At 37.3% G+C, this 17,706-nt stretch overlaps 1 protein-coding gene across 4 annotated transcripts in view; it reads left to right on the forward strand.

Moving 5' to 3' along the window:
- LOC121329721 (nesprin-2-like) overlaps positions 1 to 17,706 on the forward strand; it is a 99,938-nt gene that overhangs the window by 38,753 nt on the left and 43,479 nt on the right. For all 4 annotated transcript variants that reach the window (XM_041275423.1, XM_041275424.1, XM_041275422.1 and 1 more), the window contains 18 exons: positions 881 to 1,090; positions 1,736 to 1,992; positions 2,589 to 2,748; positions 4,064 to 4,219; positions 4,916 to 5,056; positions 5,340 to 5,522; positions 5,982 to 6,119; positions 6,249 to 6,434; positions 6,534 to 6,656; positions 6,885 to 7,052; positions 7,791 to 7,919; positions 8,596 to 8,715; positions 9,239 to 9,367; positions 10,072 to 10,185; positions 11,258 to 11,440; positions 14,585 to 14,776; positions 15,387 to 15,497; positions 16,701 to 16,816. In XM_041275423.1, the coding sequence (XP_041131357.1) occupies positions 881 to 1,090; positions 1,736 to 1,992; positions 2,589 to 2,748; positions 4,064 to 4,219; positions 4,916 to 5,056; positions 5,340 to 5,522; positions 5,982 to 6,119; positions 6,249 to 6,434; positions 6,534 to 6,656; positions 6,885 to 7,052; positions 7,791 to 7,919; positions 8,596 to 8,715; positions 9,239 to 9,367; positions 10,072 to 10,185; positions 11,258 to 11,440; positions 14,585 to 14,776; positions 15,387 to 15,497; positions 16,701 to 16,816 (2,816 nt within the window). The remainder of the gene's footprint in view (positions 1 to 880; positions 1,091 to 1,735; positions 1,993 to 2,588; positions 2,749 to 4,063; positions 4,220 to 4,915; positions 5,057 to 5,339; positions 5,523 to 5,981; positions 6,120 to 6,248; positions 6,435 to 6,533; positions 6,657 to 6,884; positions 7,053 to 7,790; positions 7,920 to 8,595; positions 8,716 to 9,238; positions 9,368 to 10,071; positions 10,186 to 11,257; positions 11,441 to 14,584; positions 14,777 to 15,386; positions 15,498 to 16,700; positions 16,817 to 17,706) is intronic.

Raw genomic sequence — 17,706 nt, forward strand, 5'->3', positions numbered from 1 at the left:
GGAGTTATGCCTTACATTAAAAGATCTGGGGCCTGACTTTCAAGCACTGAAAAAAAAGCTTTATTTTGACCAATTGAATGGTTAATTGTGTTTTCATATTGTACATTTCACCTGGCTCTAAATATACCATCTATAATAATGAGACTTGAAAAGTTCCTATAGGCTTGTAATTGCCTAATGTTTTCTGTTAGGTTTGTCTATATTATATACCTAGGGCTTCTGTTTTTATTAATTTCCTTTTTCGTTAATGTTTTCGGTTACTTTCTAAAATTCTTGGGCATTTTTTTCTATCACAATATGTACAGTATGTAGCAGCTTGACAGTACTTGCACACTTGTACCTTTGTTCCTTTGATGTCTTTCACAATGAAATCCTTATGGTCACAGATTTTTGTGGGCTGATGCATTTTCTTTTACATTACACCTCAATTTGCAATTCAGTTTTAAATTCCACGAGTGTGTAAATCAACTCTACCGAACTGTAAGCTTTAATTCTCGTAAGCCAGAACAATGGTCCATATTAAATTGTAATCTAATTTTAAATCTTAGAAATGTGTACAATCCTCCAATAGAAGTGTAGGAATTTGCTGGCACCCAGTAGTAGAGGTGGGTTTAAAGTGTTTAGAACGAATCGATGCGACACATAGGTCAGGAAGGAGGGACATTGTTTTTTTGGGGAGGGGTTTTATAGTCAGAAGCCCTGTATGTACCCTACAAAATGTATTCTTTTTTTTATTTTGCATTTTAATATTTGTCACCAAATTCCTAATGAACTGTTTATTATTATTATTATTATTATTATTATTATTATTATTTATTTTTTATTTATTTAGTGCTAACCATATTTAAAAGTGTAATGTACTTTTTTTTTCCTTGTAAAGATCTTGGTTGCAAAACTAGATTCGATGGAAGATCTTGTAAAACTCAGAGCTATAGCTTCAGCACTTCAGTGTGAAGAAGGGGACAGCTCCAGTATCAAGCGAGAGGTCTCTGCACTGTGGTATGCATGGCTCCAGCTTCAGCAGTCTGCAAAGGAGCATCAAGTCAGCTGTGAAAATCTCAACAAAGAATGGAAGTCAGTCAATGAAAATGTGAGTTGGGTTGCCAAAACAAGAGGAACGGCTAATGGGATGTGTACTGTCATTGGAAGAGGGTCTCAAAATTAATTAGAGTTGTTATTTTGAATCAAAATAAATACCGGTCATCAGCGAAGTGCCAACTGTTCGTTAGGGCCCCCCATTCTGTTGAAAATCAGACCATCAACTGAAAATAAGAAACTGAAGACCAAATACAGGCCTCTGCAGTACAGGGCTGCCAAACCAATATTGCTGGTTGCCCTGGCTACAACCAGATCAAATAAATCTGTATTTGAAAGAAGGTATCTTATTTCTACTGCACAGTAAATGGAAAAAAATACAGGCTCATAAAGTTAACAAAATAAATAAATAACTTGAAATGATATACCATACTACCGTGTAAACATAAAGGTACAAGTAAGTTGTTTAAGCAAGTTACCTCTGAGCATTTAAAAATACATTTAATTACACTGCCAATGTCAACTGCTGTACATGTCAAGAGGAACATAATTAAAAAACCTTTAGTCAGACTAATGAAAATATAATTAGTGGAGAAGAATACTGTAACACTGATGGTGTTGTAAGCTGAAATGTTTGTCTACATGACGTACCTATAGTTTTACATCCGAATTAAAGGAGCAATATTTTTTTTTTTCCTAGATTGAAAGAGCTGCTGTCGTTCTGGACGATCTACAGGATGACCTGCCTGAATGCTCCAAGGAGAAGGCAGCCAAAGAGGATCTCCTTGACTTACAGAAACATGTGAATCAGTATGAAGACAGTGTTAACATCGAGCAGTCCTCTTTGGTCTTCCTGGTGCACAAAGTGAAGGCTCTTCTTGGAATCACGGAAAACGCTGAGGCGCCATCCATTCCCATTTGTCAGAAGTTGCAGGCAATGCAAGATCGGTATAAAAAGTAAGATTCTAGTCTTTGCTGTACAGTATTTACTTCAATTCAGAGCTGTTGAAATGTTAAACTTCCATGGAGAGCTTGGTCTAATGCTAGCAAACACATTTTATTTGGTCTGTTCTTACCCACTTTAAAGATTTTAGGTTCGCCAAAAGTTTACTCAAGGCTGGCTCTCAAAATGAGGGCATGTCTAACATGCTATAAAAATGCATGCGTTTCTCTTAACAGCCATTGTAAAGAGCTGTCTGTTGTCACAGGAGCAATTAAAATCCTTAGTTATCTCCCAGAGGTTGATTAGCTCACTGGCCGGCCATTAGCCTGCGTGGTGGTGGATGCCAGTCGGTTGTTGCTTCAGCCTACATTCCTGAGCTGGGGCACAGGCGGGTGACACAGAATAGCTGGGAGCTGAGAAAGATACTGTTTTTATTACAATACGAATTTGGTTTTCATAAAAAATTAATCAAACAGATATAACAGCAATATATTGATTATAGGTACAGGTATATTTGTAAGTTTTCAGTTTTAGTTGGTAGTTACCTTTGGTAGATTGGTGGCCAAAGGACTACTTGTCCATTTTTGTTCTGCTCTGAATTCATCCACAGGTTGAAGCAGAAAGCTATGAAGAGTCACAGGTCAATACACACAGAGATCCAGGAGCGTGAGAAGGTGAAAGATGAGATCAGAGGGGTAAAGGAATGGTTACTGCCTGTTGTGTCACTGCTGTCTGTGGTGGACCACACACCCATTGTAACAGACTTGGAGGTACAGTAAAGATATGGTCTTGTTGAACAGTGAAATACAGTTGCTTGCTATGTAGACAAAATACATTTGGTATCTGCATATATTTCTGTTTGTATGTTATTCTTATCACCTTATCAAATATATCTTATTTGTTTATGACAGTCTTATGGCAGTGCAATTGTTCATTAGTATGTGGGCTGTTGAAAGCCCCATACATTTGCTAGGTGAATTCTGAGTGAAATAATGGTAAAGGTATGGGTGAGTTTTGCTGTTGCCAATTTAAATGCATGCTTAACACAGTCATCAGCTGATCCATGACTAATGGCATTTTAATGAGCATTTTCATTGCTTTGATTTTAATCAGACACAATACACTGTTTTGTCTGGACTAAAATGAAATAAGGATAATCTTCGTCGCAGTGCTTTAGAACAGCAAAAAAAAAAAAAAAAAAAAAAACATTTCATAAGCTTTTTGGCTGTCTTTTTTTTTTTAAACAAAACAAAGAGCTGTTTGTTATTTAAAAGTTTGATGTAATGTTTACATTTTTATTTTCAAAACTGAAATTCAAATGATAACTTGATGGGTGAAATAAAATAGAAAAGGGACAGAGGGAAATAAATACTGTGTTAACAACTTCAGTATGCTCTTGAGCTGAACAGCCATGGCTTTTGATTCTAAATTCCTTTCAGTAATTCGTTTGCTAACATTGTTCTGTCCTTAACAAGAGAGATCTGTGCAGCGCAATGTTACTGTATCGAAGCCTCAGAGTGGCATCCAAAAGCTTTTGGTAGGCTTTGCCCCACATGCAGCCTACAGTCTTTCACTCAGAAGTGGTGCTCTCGGTTTGAAAGGGGTTGTGTAAGAGGATACTCTTGGATTCTGTGTGGCTGTGGTTATATATGCAAAAAGAAAAGGAGCGTTCCCATGCATTACCGAGAAGGCCCGTCTTACTTGAGATTATAAACTGGTTTTGCTACCTGTGGCTGTCCTGAAAGGCATTCAGAATACACCATCTTCTCTGCTACTGGAATGTGTCACGCTCATAAAGAGAATGGTCGTGATTCGAAAATAATTTCCAGTTTATTTATTTATTTGGACTATAGTGAAAGCAGGTACATTGATAAAAAAAAGCCTTATTAGGCAAATGGAAATAAGCAATTAGTTTTGTTTACTTGACTTCTTAGGTCAGAGTTGTTTATGGGCAGAATATTTAAATGTGGTTCATGTGAAATATAAAACGCTGCCTGGTTTAGTGTTTTTTAAATGTAGAAAAACAAGGCTGTTAAATCCAGCTCCGAGGTGCTGAAAGGTGATTGAGTTTATGGTTTGCTGCAGGAGGTTCAGACAGAGCTTGACACCCAGAGGGCAGTGGTTAAAAACATCATGGACAAGCTGAAAATCAAGTACTCAGACATGGACACCATCATCCCTGCAGAGATAGAGGCCCAGCTCCAGGGGGTGAGCAGGACTCTCCAGGAGGTGGGAGAACAGGTAAACACTCATTATTCACCCGTGTGACAATTGTCAACTACTCTGACAAATAACTGTGTCTATTTTCAGTGTTTCTTAATATCTATCACCTAAGCCTGTCCAAATAAAACGCCTTCCACATCTCATTTTGTGGGGGGCTTGCGTATGTTTTGTTTCATGCAGTATCTTAGAGACTGAGATTAGAGTGCAGCACTTTGAGTGTTGCAATGACTCTACTTAGTAGAAAAAACACAAGATTTTTACTAGGGGTACTGGTGTCAGGTTAGGTTGAATGTAGGACTGCCAGACATTTTAGTAAACTTTTATTAAGTTGTCTTTTTTTAAAATATGTGATATAATCGGGTAGTATTGAGAAGTGGGGAGTAAGTCTTTGCAAGAAAATGTAATGTTGCTATGAAGATTAAACAATTTAAAAAAACCAAAAGAACTGTTTAGAATATTAGTAATAAAAAATAAAAACATCTCATAGATACTAACCAATTAAATATATTGGAAGCCAGTTCAGGAATTTAATCATTGAATCCCCGGATAATAGGTTTCTAGCACAAAACAGTTGTTCGATGACATACTATAGTACATAGATCAATAGGCAGCCTTTGTAGCAGTTGGGTGTAGTGTAATGCTCTGAGCAGATCCAGTTTTTCTCTGCATGCTTACTGAATTTTTTTTGGTTTATTTTCCCTGTGTAATTTATAGGTAGAAAAGGCTGTTGTGCAGAACAGCCGTCACCATTTACTGCATAACAAAATTGAAGATATTACCAACGGGCTTCAAAACGTGGACAAAATGTTACAGCAAAAAAGCAAAACAGTAAATCAAGCCAAGGAAATGCAAAAGGTAACTAGCATGACATTTCAACAAATCACTTGTATTTAAAAAGAAAAAAGAGAGATGCAGTACACTATTTGTTTATTTGTTTAATTAAATTTCAAGGGTTTGGTATATATTGTTTAAAGCTAGGAAGACCTATCCCTGTCATACACATAGTCATTTCCAGGAGGAATCTGAATAGAGTTAAGAGAGACATGCTAAGCCGATTTTTCTCTGCGTGTGCACACCTCTGTCCAAGTTGCACCTGCTGCTCTCTTGTCTTTCTTGACTGTCTTGCTCCTGGTTGCAGCGGATTTGGGACGAGGTTGATCGTTGGCATTCCAGACTGACCTCGCTGGAGGCAGAGGTGCAGGACCTTGCTGAGCAGAACCCCAACCAGGCCCAACAAATGATGGACAGTTTGATGGAGCCACTGCAGCTCTATCAGAGAGCAGCGCAGCAGGCAGAACAGAGGACCGCTTTCCTTAGCAAGGTAAGGGACTCATTCTATACTCCAGAAAAGAGCCCAAGAAGGTTTATTTTCAACAACAACAAACAGGCATTTAGTCAGCCAAGTGCAGACTGATTCAGTGTGATTCCTGTAATAACACTGTATTGTACTTTCTCAGTGAAATGTTGTATTATTACTGCAACACATTTTAGTAGACCTCTTTGTTTTGAACAGAGACATGCAATAGTACTGAATATGTATTACAGGTATTTTTCAGTACTAGTGCATGGTAATGGTTCTTGACATACTGCAGGATTGGTACCAAACCAATAGCTCAACAGTTAGAGAGGTGTGTAAGATGCTCAATCTTTTGATCCAGAGATGAATGCTGCTGTCCAATGGGTGGACATTTCCACTGTGAAAGTAATTCTCTCCCTGGGTGACGCAATGTTTGAGGCAGGATGCTGTTTTACATGTCGTACACCTTTTCTGATTCTGCAGATCACTAATTCTCTACAAGAATACAGTGAAATGATCAACAGCTCGAATGTATGGATTAGCTATACTCAGGCCTGGTTATCAGTGGAATTCGTATTTGATTCTGCAAAATCTCTGCACAAAAATGTCAAAGCTTTACAAGTAAGTATAGTTTTATTTAAGTGACATTAATTTCTATCTAGGTGACAGTAATCTGATGCAGTGCAGGTTTGTTTTTTAACTGTATTGAATATATGTTTTAATTGTTCCAATATTACCTTTAACCTTTAGATTGCAATGGACGATGGGCTGCAAAGACAGAAGACTCTGCAGGGGTTTGCCCTTGTCCTTCATGAGATCTCCGTGGTTTGTGACACAATGGCTTTGGAGGAACAGGGAAGGCATGTGGATCAGAAAATAACAGTATTGCTGAAAGGAATCATGGGACCTCTTTCACAGTTACAGCATTTGGCTACAGTACGTTTCAGTTGAACTGTATTTCATTTTCTGCACTCTAAACAAAGAGTCCATTAATTTGTATGGGAGCTTATTTGCATTTCAATATTCCAACAACAGGAACTGGAAGCCATGGAGACAGAGGTTAAACTGATGGAGAAAAATGTTGCAAAAATAAGGACCATTTTGTCTTCTGATGACATGGATGAGATCTCTCCAGAAGAACATCTCAGAAACCGAGAGGTGAGTGCACTGCTGGCCTGCTCTGTTCAGTCATGGTACTAAATGGTGTCAAGCACTGGATAGGTTTAATAATAAATCTCTGTTTTAAAAAACAAACAAAAACATTTTGTATATGTTGTCTCAACTATCAAGTATAATTATGGATTCTGTTTCAGCAAAGGCTTTTGACCAATGGGCTGCCATCCAGTCATTAGCTAAGTAAGTTTACCACATGTTTTCTTTTTTAAGGTTATCCTGGAAAACATTCAGTCCATGAAGAAGACCATAGCTGAGATAAAGAACTATGAACCCAGAGAGGCGATCGCTTCCTTAGCGGTTTTCAAAAGAGCAGAACACCTGTTGCCAGCAATGGAGGAACTTGAGCACACGACTGTCCAGCAAAATGCAGTGCTTCAGGTGTGTTAGAAATTCCACGACAATTAGTTGCAAGATTTGTAACCTTCCACAGAAATATGTAGGCATATCTAGTGTCTCACAGATTTGTTTTGCTGGGCTTTCTACAATACATGACGGTGGAACAAAATGGCAAACACAGTCTAAGAATGGCCCTGTTTAGAAACAGAAGAATTCATTAAGCTGTTAGTTTTAGATTCAGTGAGCTGATGCACCTCTATGCCTGTTATCACAGAATTTGGATAGGCTGGCAGTAAATAACAGCATTGTCACTATGCCAGCCACATTTATTGAGAATCCCATTTATGGAATTGTGCAGTGAATCTTGGTGCAATATGTCTATTGTCTAAAATAATAAGCAAAGTGAACTCTGATACAGAATTGCAGTAAAATATATCACATCTTAATGGTGCTTAGCATAACTTATTAATAATAAAAATTCAGATTTCTACTATGTTTATAGATGGCACCGTATTTCTTTTTTTTTTTCGTCATATTATGCCCTGGCAGTGAAGGCTTGTATATTATAAATACGACCCAAATATGTTCTTTCGTTGGCCATTTGGTTAAAATAGTAACACGTTTAAACCCAAGTTTACCAAAAATGGGTTTCTGTCCTTTTAGATCTCCACATTAAATGCATGGGCATGGCAGTAGTATGATAAACTGCAAAATTGCGAGGGTCAAATTTGGGCTGCTCTGGCTATTATTTAAAAAAAAAAAACAACTTGCCTTTTACAGTCTGCGATTGAGCAGTTGATAGGACAGAGACAGGACATGGCAATAGCGGTCCAGGAGGAATATCCAGATGAAATGTCCACAAGTCCTGCCGGATACACTCAACTGCCGACTGGATGTAGGATTCCCCAGGTGAGCTTTGTGGAGAGAACAGGTGAACATCCAATAGTCTAGAAACAATCCTGTAAGACCTTGAAACTTTTTTAGCCAGGTTACTCTTTCAAACTCAGCCTGGAAACTGCACTAAAGGGCATTAGGAAGGAAGAACTTTTATTATGTGGAGAATAAGGCATTGAAGGTTCAAACATCCACCTATAGTTCCCCACATGTCTCATTTTATTTTTTAAATATTTGTGCCCTTTTAAAAAACAGGCAGGCATGCTTGTCAAGCTCTTTTCTGGGAACATGCGCTACTTGAAAAGCAGAACAATCTGCACTAGAAATAATCATGACAAAATAGAAATGTAGCAATTATTGATATGCATTTAAAAAAATGAATGCATGCACTGTACATCATGTACTTACAAGCAAAAGAAAATGTTTCTTTGGTCTCAAAGACTAGATGGGATGAACATTTTGGTCAAAAACTAAATAATTGAAAGTAATCAGTAAAGTGTTTGATTGGGCAAACAAAATACATGAAGTATCTTTACTTTGCTTGTTCTGAACAGATGTGTATTTTAAGCACGAACATAAAACTTTGGAAAGGTGTGCTGCTGAAAACGGTGTCATAAGGTTTCCTTCATGAAGTGTAACCATTTAAATTGCTTAGTTTCTTTCCAAATGGTGTATGCTAATGATTTGACAGATACAAGCGGAAGGAGAGTCTGTAGACAGATTGTACTATGAGGGTTCAGAGGCAGGGTCTGAAGATGGAGGCAGTACCAAGTCATCTTCTTCTGAAACTCTGACTGGCAGCATTCTGGAGGTAAGCTTTGTGCCCTTGGCGTAGTTCTGGACGTGGTTCAATGGACCTTTCTGGTATCAAAAAACAACTGCCTCTCTTACATTACCCCAAGTTGAGTCTTATCTTTTGTTTGCATTTCCTTGAGCCTTCACCTCTCCTCTACCTCCTAGACAACTGTGACTCCATCCTGTCTTGCAGCTTCTCTTCTTTGAGCCCAGTCTCAACTGCATGAACCGAATGGTTTGAGGCCTTTATTTGAAAGAAGCAAGGACATGTTACTAATATTCTGCAATACAGTTTGAAATTCACTAGCCTTTGTGCAAAACAAAATAAAAAATCAGAATATGTCTTTCACCATTTATCTTTTTGGTTTTGTTTTTGAAAACCTACAAACTAATGTTGAGTTATGAGTACATGAAGGCTCTTTGATGGGCCTGTCACAGGTGTTGTGGCTGAGGAGTTCCTGTCTCTGTCAGGGGAAGGTGATAGTGAAATGTCATGTGCAGTCTTTGTGTACAAACTACCTCTGAGTTGTATTATTTAGGAACATGAGGAAACTTTTACCAGTGAAGATGCAACTGCTGTGGACACAGTGCAAATGAGACCAGACAATAATGAAATGTGTGAAACACAAGCTATTCCTCAAGAAATGGTACGCAGCGTTCTCAGTTTTGTAAGTATTGTATTTTAGGCTTTGCTTTGTTCACTAATTACTTTGAAGCAGTGCAATTATGGTATAAAGCAGGGATGCTCAACCCTGGTCCTGGAGGGCTGCTGTCCGTCCTGGTTTTTGTTCTAACTGTACACTAAATTGATTATTTTGACCAATTAAACTTTTAATAAGCACTTAATTGGTCCAGTTAAGTCATCTAGGGTACAGTTGGAACAAAAACCAGGAGGGACAGCGACCCTCCAGGACCAGGGTTGAGTAGCCCTGGTGTAAAGTATGCTGTATGCAATAGGGGTGGCCAAAGCTGGGTTTTCCAGTCCTGGTCTTTGTTCCAACCCTGTTCTAAATGGTTTAATTGAACCAATTCAATCTCCGTCCAGACTCTAAAGTAGTTAACTGTCTCATTCTACTTGTTAAACCTGGAGTGGAATACACCTCCTGGACCGGGATTAGACAGCCCTGATATGCAGTATGTGTGTGTTTTTTTTTTTTTTTTTACTTTTGATGTTATTTTAAATGAACAGTGTTTTATAACAATGCAGGTACTATTACTGGCCCCAATGCACTGTACTAAGTCAATGCAATCCATTAAACATGTTCCAGGTTAAATGCTGTTGATTTTAGAAAGCTTTCAAGTGAAAGATCTATGCTGGTGTTCATCAGATTGTTATTCTAATAATCTCCACAATAATACACTTGTTTGATAGGAACCTGAAGAACATCATACTCCAGAAGATCTAAATACTGAGAATACATCTTCAGTTCAACTGGAAGCAGAAGACGGTGAAAACAACAGCATGCAGCCTGTCCCTCATGAAGAGGTCTGTATACTCAATGACATCTTTAAAAAAGATTGAAAAATAAAGAGTACATGAATGCTTCCACAGCAACGATGAGTTAAGACTTAAAAAGGGAGAATCTTTATTGAAAACAGTTTTTTAAAAGTGGGCCTGTCACGGGTGTTGTGGCCTCTCTTACATTACCCCAAGTTGAGTCTTATCTTTTGTTTGCATTTCCTTGAGCCTTCACCTCTTCTCTACCTGCTAGACAACTGTGACTCCATCCTGTCTTGCAGCTTCTCTTCTTTGAGACCAGTCTCAACTGCATGAACCGAATGGTTTGAGGCCTTTATTTGAAAGAAGCAAGAACATGTTACTAATATTCTGCAATACAGTTTGAAATTCACTAGCCACTGGGTGTGCAAAACAAAATAAAAATAAGTATTGTATTTTAGGCTTTGCTTTGTTCACTAATTACTTTCAACAGTGGGGAGTGTTTTTGTATAAATCAGGTCTGACTGTACACTTATGGTATAAAGCAATGGTACACAACTCCTGCCCTCGAGATTTATTCCAGTCCTGGTCTTTATTCCAACCAGGTCCTAAATTAGTGAATTACCTCTTAGCAGTTTCAACTACACTAGAACCTGCTTGGAGTAAAAACCTGGACTGGATTAGTTAGTCTTTATATGGGGACATGTGGAATACACAAATGAATGATGCCATTTCTTCCCCATAGATCATTTCCTTGATTTGATTTTGTGCTGGTACATTCAGTTCCCTGCAGTAGTGAGGAGGAATGCAAACATTAGGTAGTATACAATACAGGTATCCCCCACTGTCTGATTTGTTGACACTATCATGTCCTTCCTGCTTGAGAACATGCAAATCTCCTGCATAGAAACAAGAGAATGCAACCACATGACCACGGCTTCATGTAAATTACTAGTTTGTTTCCAGCAGACTTAGGAGCTTGTTATCATTTTAAGTCAGGAAATGAATCGATTGTGAACGGCACGAAGAGAGTAAGGTTGCTCTGCAAGTATTTAGTGCTCAGTGACACACCCCTTGCCGGCAGACCAGTTGTTTACTTCCTTTATTCCTTGACTCGCAGGCAGGACCAGGTGAGCTGCAGCAGTTGCCAGGCAGACCTGAGCCTCACAGTATACTCCATGTCTGCCGGGAGCGGGCAGCCCAGCTCCAGTTTTGGCTGGAGAAAGCCACGGCGACCTTCAGGGCTGACCGCCCGGACACGGAAATGCAGCAAAGTGTGGAGCAGCAGCTTCTCATGTGTCAGGTAAAGAGGTCAAAGTATGCATTCTCTGTTCTGGAAACGTTGGAAAAGCCTTCCTTTACAGCTGCAGGTGTATTTGTTCTTTTTCAAGTGGCAAAAAATGTACACCTCTTCAAGATAAGGATTGCTATCCGTGTCTGATTATGTGTGACTAAACTTCAACATCCTTATAAATATTTACTATTGTGTGCTATGGCATCGGGAATTGTGCCTTTCACCCTGGAAAAGCCTGTAAAAGCACTACCAAGCTTGATAAAAAAAGACAGCTCAAGCATAATGTGAAGCCCAGTGACAACAAGGACATCCTAAGCATCTTTTATTAAATAGTTTTTAGTAGTCAGAGTAAATAGTAAAAAAGAATGGGATTTGAGTCCCGGAAACAATGCAAATACCACAGTACAGTGCATTAAAAAGTAGAGTTATACAAACAACTTCTTAATCTTTATCCTGGTGGTATAGGCATATAATCCTGTTTACAGAAGTGGGTGCAGCTGAAGCAAGCGCGCCTCCCAAAGACTTTGCATTATTCACATGTTTGTTTCTAAGCAGTGTCCAGGTACTGTAGCTTTAACTAATCTTTAAATGAATACGGGTTGGTTGTATGTGAAATCCTTTGTCTCTAGAGAGAACTATGAAACAGCTAGAGTTGTTTATGCTGATTTCTAGTTCGACTGGTCCTACACTGCAAAATAATGTGCAACAGTTTGCTTTTATATTCAACAGTGTCAATGTAGTGTATGAACCTTAGTCCATATAGCAGAGTCCTACTAGAGTCTAGCACATTAAGTGGCCATTAAAAAAAACAGTTAGACTTTAGCTGGCGTCAGTGTCATACTTGGTTACAAATTGACAGGTTTGTAAATTTAGTTTTTTGTGTGCACTGATGCATGAAACTCAAAGTGTATTTCCTTCAGCAAAACTGAAAGCATACTATACAAAATGTATTTTTTCTCCTGGTGGTTTTTGGGTGTGATTATTTTGTCAGCTGTTCACACTAATAAAAGAATATGGCTTGCTTTCATAAAGCATTATTATGCCAGTAAATGAAAGCCAGTGCACATCCTTGAATGCAAACTGCTTATGAATAGGGACATTCTCAATAGTGCTGCTTAGAATTATCCAATTTCAAGCACTGCTTGTTCAAATGTCACACTTAAAAGGAGATTATACAACTGCTATCATATAAAACTTTTTTACACTATATACATATTTCACTTAATAATGTGTACTGTATATATATCATCATATATATATATATATATATATATATATATATATATATATACACAGTATATATATATATATATATATATATATACTATATATATATATTTATTTATTTCTCCATGTGTTGCATGTTTATTATCCTTGTGTATGGGGAATGCTATATCCTGGTTCTGATAATCTCAGACCGTTACTAAAAAAACACAGAAAATAAAAAAATTGTTTTTAAACCATGGTAGTGATGTATAATTGTCAAAAAGAAAATAGAGATCCACTTACACATATTGAATTGTTAGGGCCAGTGTCAATGATATTATATTATATAGTGTATCCAGGAACTTGAATAGTATACCCAGATTCATTATTAATTAATACATTTTTTTTTTTTTTTAATATTGCAACAGCAAAAAGGACTTTTTACACTAATATTACACAATAGGGACATTCTCAACAGTGCTGCTTAGAATGATCCAATTTCAAGCACTGCTTGTTCAAATGTCACACTTAAAAGGAGATTATACAACTGCCTTTAGTAATCCAGTGCAGCTTCTCTGAGTAGTCTTTGTTACTGTAACATACGCCACTCTTTGTAACTCTTATCATCTTTATAGACACAATTTTAAAAGCACTGGATAATTATCTGTTGCAACAGCTTTAGCTTTCATTGTAAAATGCCCCCATCAATTTGCAGCTTAATCTGCTGTGTTTTCAATAAGTTATTGTGCTACAGAGAGATCCTATTACTCAGGTGATAGGGGAGCAAAATCTGAAAGTGAGAGCAATTAAATTTTCATGAGTTTAACAACTGTCAAGGCCAGTGGTGGATTACAAAGGAGTTGAGCTCATTTATATTACTGATATACTTCAGAAAAGCACATCACACCTACCTACCCCTACCACCCATAAACACACACACACACACACACACACACACATATGTGTTATATATATATATATATATATATATATATATTATATATCGTATACAATCTAATATTTACAAACATGTGGTGCTGCTTCTTTATTCATTGTGGGTTGATAACACTATGTAACACGATTTTTGTTCCTGGGTAGTAAGTGTTATTTCCTAATTGCTTATGCCTCAAATGTATAGAAAATGGCTATTATTCCCCACAAACTTTGCTTTTGTGACCAGGACAGTGATATTTCAAAATATCACTATTTCCAATGGGAAAACGGGCAAATGTGTGTCTTTTCGTTCACATAAAGTCAGAAAAAACAACATATGAATCCAAATTAACATGTATTTATACTAAAGTAATACAAAAATGACTGCAAAAGATTTAGAAGTGAGTAGTTTTTCGAGATTTACTATTATACTGTAAATACACATTTGCCCGTTTTCCCATTGGAAATACTGATATTTTGAAATATCACTATCCTGGTCACAAAAGCAAAGTATGTGGGGAATAATAGCCATTTTCTATACTTTTGAGGCATAAGCAAATAAGAAATAACACTTACTACCCAGGAACAAAAAAAAACAAAAAAATTGTTACACGGTGTAATCTATTTTATATGCTGTAAAATGATACCCAAATTTTATATATTGTATAAGGGGATATGATATCAGCGATTTTCAAAAAAGTAATAATGTTGAATGTTGAAGAGTACCCTTAAAAGCATTTACCATGTCAAATTTGTATGTCATTTTTTTGTATGTCATTTTTCAAACTTTACCATGCTTTTCCTGTGGTTTTGTATTTAATATGAATGTGTTTTATCACGGTGAAACAAGGTTATTATAACAGAATGGAGTAGGCAAAATATTTCCAATATTTTAACTCCTTGCACATTAAATATTTTGAATATTAAACATGAAAAAAAGAATAATAAAAGAAAATGTTAAAGGCATATTGCACCACCTTGAAGAACTCGTTTTTGTTTTTGTTAATTAATCAGAGCATATTCCTGGAGATTGAGCAGAAGGTAGCCTTCCTGTCAGACCTGGCCCAGCAGGAAGAGACCTGGTGTCAGGAGGGCACGGCCAGCACACACCAGGAGGCAGAGGCTCTCTCCTCCAAGCTCGAGGGCCTCAAGTCCAGCCTGGTGAAATTTCAGATGCTGCTGCAGGAACGCCACAACGAGGAGCAGGTACAGCATTTACTGCTATTGTTACCCCTCTTGTCGGCTTCCTTGCAATAGTTGTCAGTGCATGAAAGGGTAGATTTAAAAGCATATACTATGAGAAATGTGTGTGAAGCACAACAGGGCAAAAAATACCCCCCACTTTTGATGTTAACGTTGCAGTCCCCTCTACTTAAAGTAAAGCTTATATCTCATATATTTTTTATACATACGTTTGTGATGTGCAGGTATTTCAAATACAACGCTTCTAGATGTAGAGGGAAAGTTACTGTTGCTTCCTGTCACTGATATCCACTTCTTAATGAAAACCATAGTTTTAAAAACTCGAAAGTTATATAACAGTTATATAACATCACATTGCTGGTTGCAGTTAACCATATCTAGTTAACACATCTTCCTAACCTGGCCCTTACAATGTCATTCTCTTTCGAGGCTTGTGCTTCAGAAAACGTAAAATGTAAACTCTTAATACAACAAAGAGCTTTCATTTGGTAATAAGGTGTGCAGTGATTTAACCCTGCCATTCAGTGTGTAAGTCGTAACAGGCCTGAGCAGGTGTGTTATTTGAAGATCAGACAGATAAGAGAGGTTGCTGGCGATTCTTGTCTGTACACAGGATGGCAAGCATCGCAGTGAGACCCCCCTGCGCCGCAGTGCAAGTGTGCAAGAGATGCTGGCCTCGGCGAAGACAAAACTGAGCCGTCAGGACAGCCTGCAACAGCAAAAGGTACAACAGTCTCTGATTTTTTATATCAAGGTAGAACTAACCTGCCCCTCACTGATAACTCCCATCTAAGAAAATGGCTAAGTAACTTTTCCACTTTTCCACAAACAAATGGTTGCTAGGAACCTCTGAGGTGTGCACATGGTTCCATTGAGGGAACATTAAAGTAAGAAGTGTAAAAAGTCCTTTTTGCTGTTGCAATATTAAAAAAAAAAAAAATGTATTAATTAATAATGAATCTGGGTATACTATTCAAGTTCCTGGATACACTATATAATATAATATCATTGATACTGGCCCTAACAATTCAATATGTATAAGTGGATCTCTGTTTTCTTTTTGACAATTATACATCACTACCATGGTTTAAAAACAATTTTTTTTATTTTCTGTGTTTTTTTAGTAACGGTCTGAGATTATCAGAACCAGGATATAGCATTCCCCATACACAAGGATAATAAACATGCAACACATGGAGATATATATATATATATATATATATATATATATATATATATATATATGATATATATAATATATATATATATATATATATATATATATATATAATAATAAATGATATATATATGCATACGCCTATATACAGTACACATTATTAAGTGAAATATGTAATACATTACTAAGTGAAAATTTTTTTATATGATAGCAGTTGTATAATCTCCTTTTGAGTGTAACATTTGAATAAGCAAGTGTTTGAAATTGGATAATTCTAACCAACATTGTGTAGAACTGCCCTATTCATAACCAGTTTGCATTCTTGGAAGTGTATTGCTGTGCATTTACTGGCTAACTAATGCTTTACGACAACAAAATGCTGAAGCTCTTACCAGAATGTACAGACCAACCCAATGTGTGTTATAAGCGTCGCTGTGGTGTGCCATGTGCTCATGCCACGAATTATGTTTCTAAAGGTCTACTCGGATGAATGCTTTTAGGTTAATGCAAAGAACATTTAATCTCATAATGAACTAAATTATATATCCGTGTTTTGCAAAGATGAGCAGGGGCTTTATAACAACTGTCTGAACTTGCTTGTTACACCCTAATTACTGTCTCGTTGTTGACTGACGCTGGCATAAACAGAGTTGGGGTTGTTGTTAAATAATGCCACATAGTCCATTAGGCATGATAATTTGAGTGCTTTGTGAGTTGATAATGCCTCCTACATGGTAATATGCTTCATAGGAGCTGGAATTGGAGCTGAATGAACAGAAAGACCTAACAAAGTACTTAGCCCTGCACGGAGAGAGGATGCTGCTGCAGAAGCAGGGAGCTGACACACAGCGACAGCCTACTTTAAGGTATCATACAATTGGATTTAATTTTATTTATCTTTATAGCACACACAAATATAATAAAAAAAAAAGACCTAGACCCATTTTAAAGCAATGCCACTAAGAGAAACCACTCAGAACAATATATGAACTGTCCCAATCTGCAGCTAAGGACCAGGAACTCAAAGTCATTTTCTGAAAGGGGGGGGACGGGACGGGACGGGACACTAATTACAATTTTTAAAACTAGATATGGAGCCACTCAAAACCACTTAGGGGTCACTAAATTAAATGTCTGGTTTGATAACATTTATTTGGGGGCGTTATTTCCTTTCAGAAATAATTGTGCAAATGACTATGGAGCAAAGAGCTTTTAGAATCGAGTCTGTAGTTGTTTATTGCTATTTTTTTTACCTTTTTAAAAATGCTTCAAAATATTTTTTTTTTCCTGGCAAGACAGATGTGGCATTCATGCCGAGCAACAATCTAGATAGAGGACGAGCCCAGTCACCTAAATGGTTTCCAACAGTAATCCATACATTGAGAGTGCTGACCGGTGTGTTAGCTTTGCCCGTGTTGCTCATCCCTTCCCCGTCAGAAACAGCAAGAACACATAGAGCATTCATATAGCAACTAAATAAGTCATCGAACCCTTATTAAAGTTTACTTCAGTATTGCATGGCAAAAGCATAGCAGCATGAAGTAAAGGATAGTGAAAGCACAGGAAAGCACAGACAAGAATGAAAAATCACAGACGTGCATGGAAAAGCATTGTTAGCACAAGAAAACCAAGGTAAACTGCAAAATCACCATGCAAATCTACTGAATGGCATGTTAGGACATCAAACATTTATAGGCTGAACTTGCGCTGTAAGATATTAAAAACTGTCAATCTACAGTGGTGTGTGGTTGTGTAT

This window comes from Polyodon spathula, chromosome 17 (genome assembly GCF_017654505.1).
Source record: "Polyodon spathula isolate WHYD16114869_AA chromosome 17, ASM1765450v1, whole genome shotgun sequence".
NCBI lineage: Eukaryota > Metazoa > Chordata > Actinopteri > Acipenseriformes > Polyodontidae > Polyodon > Polyodon spathula.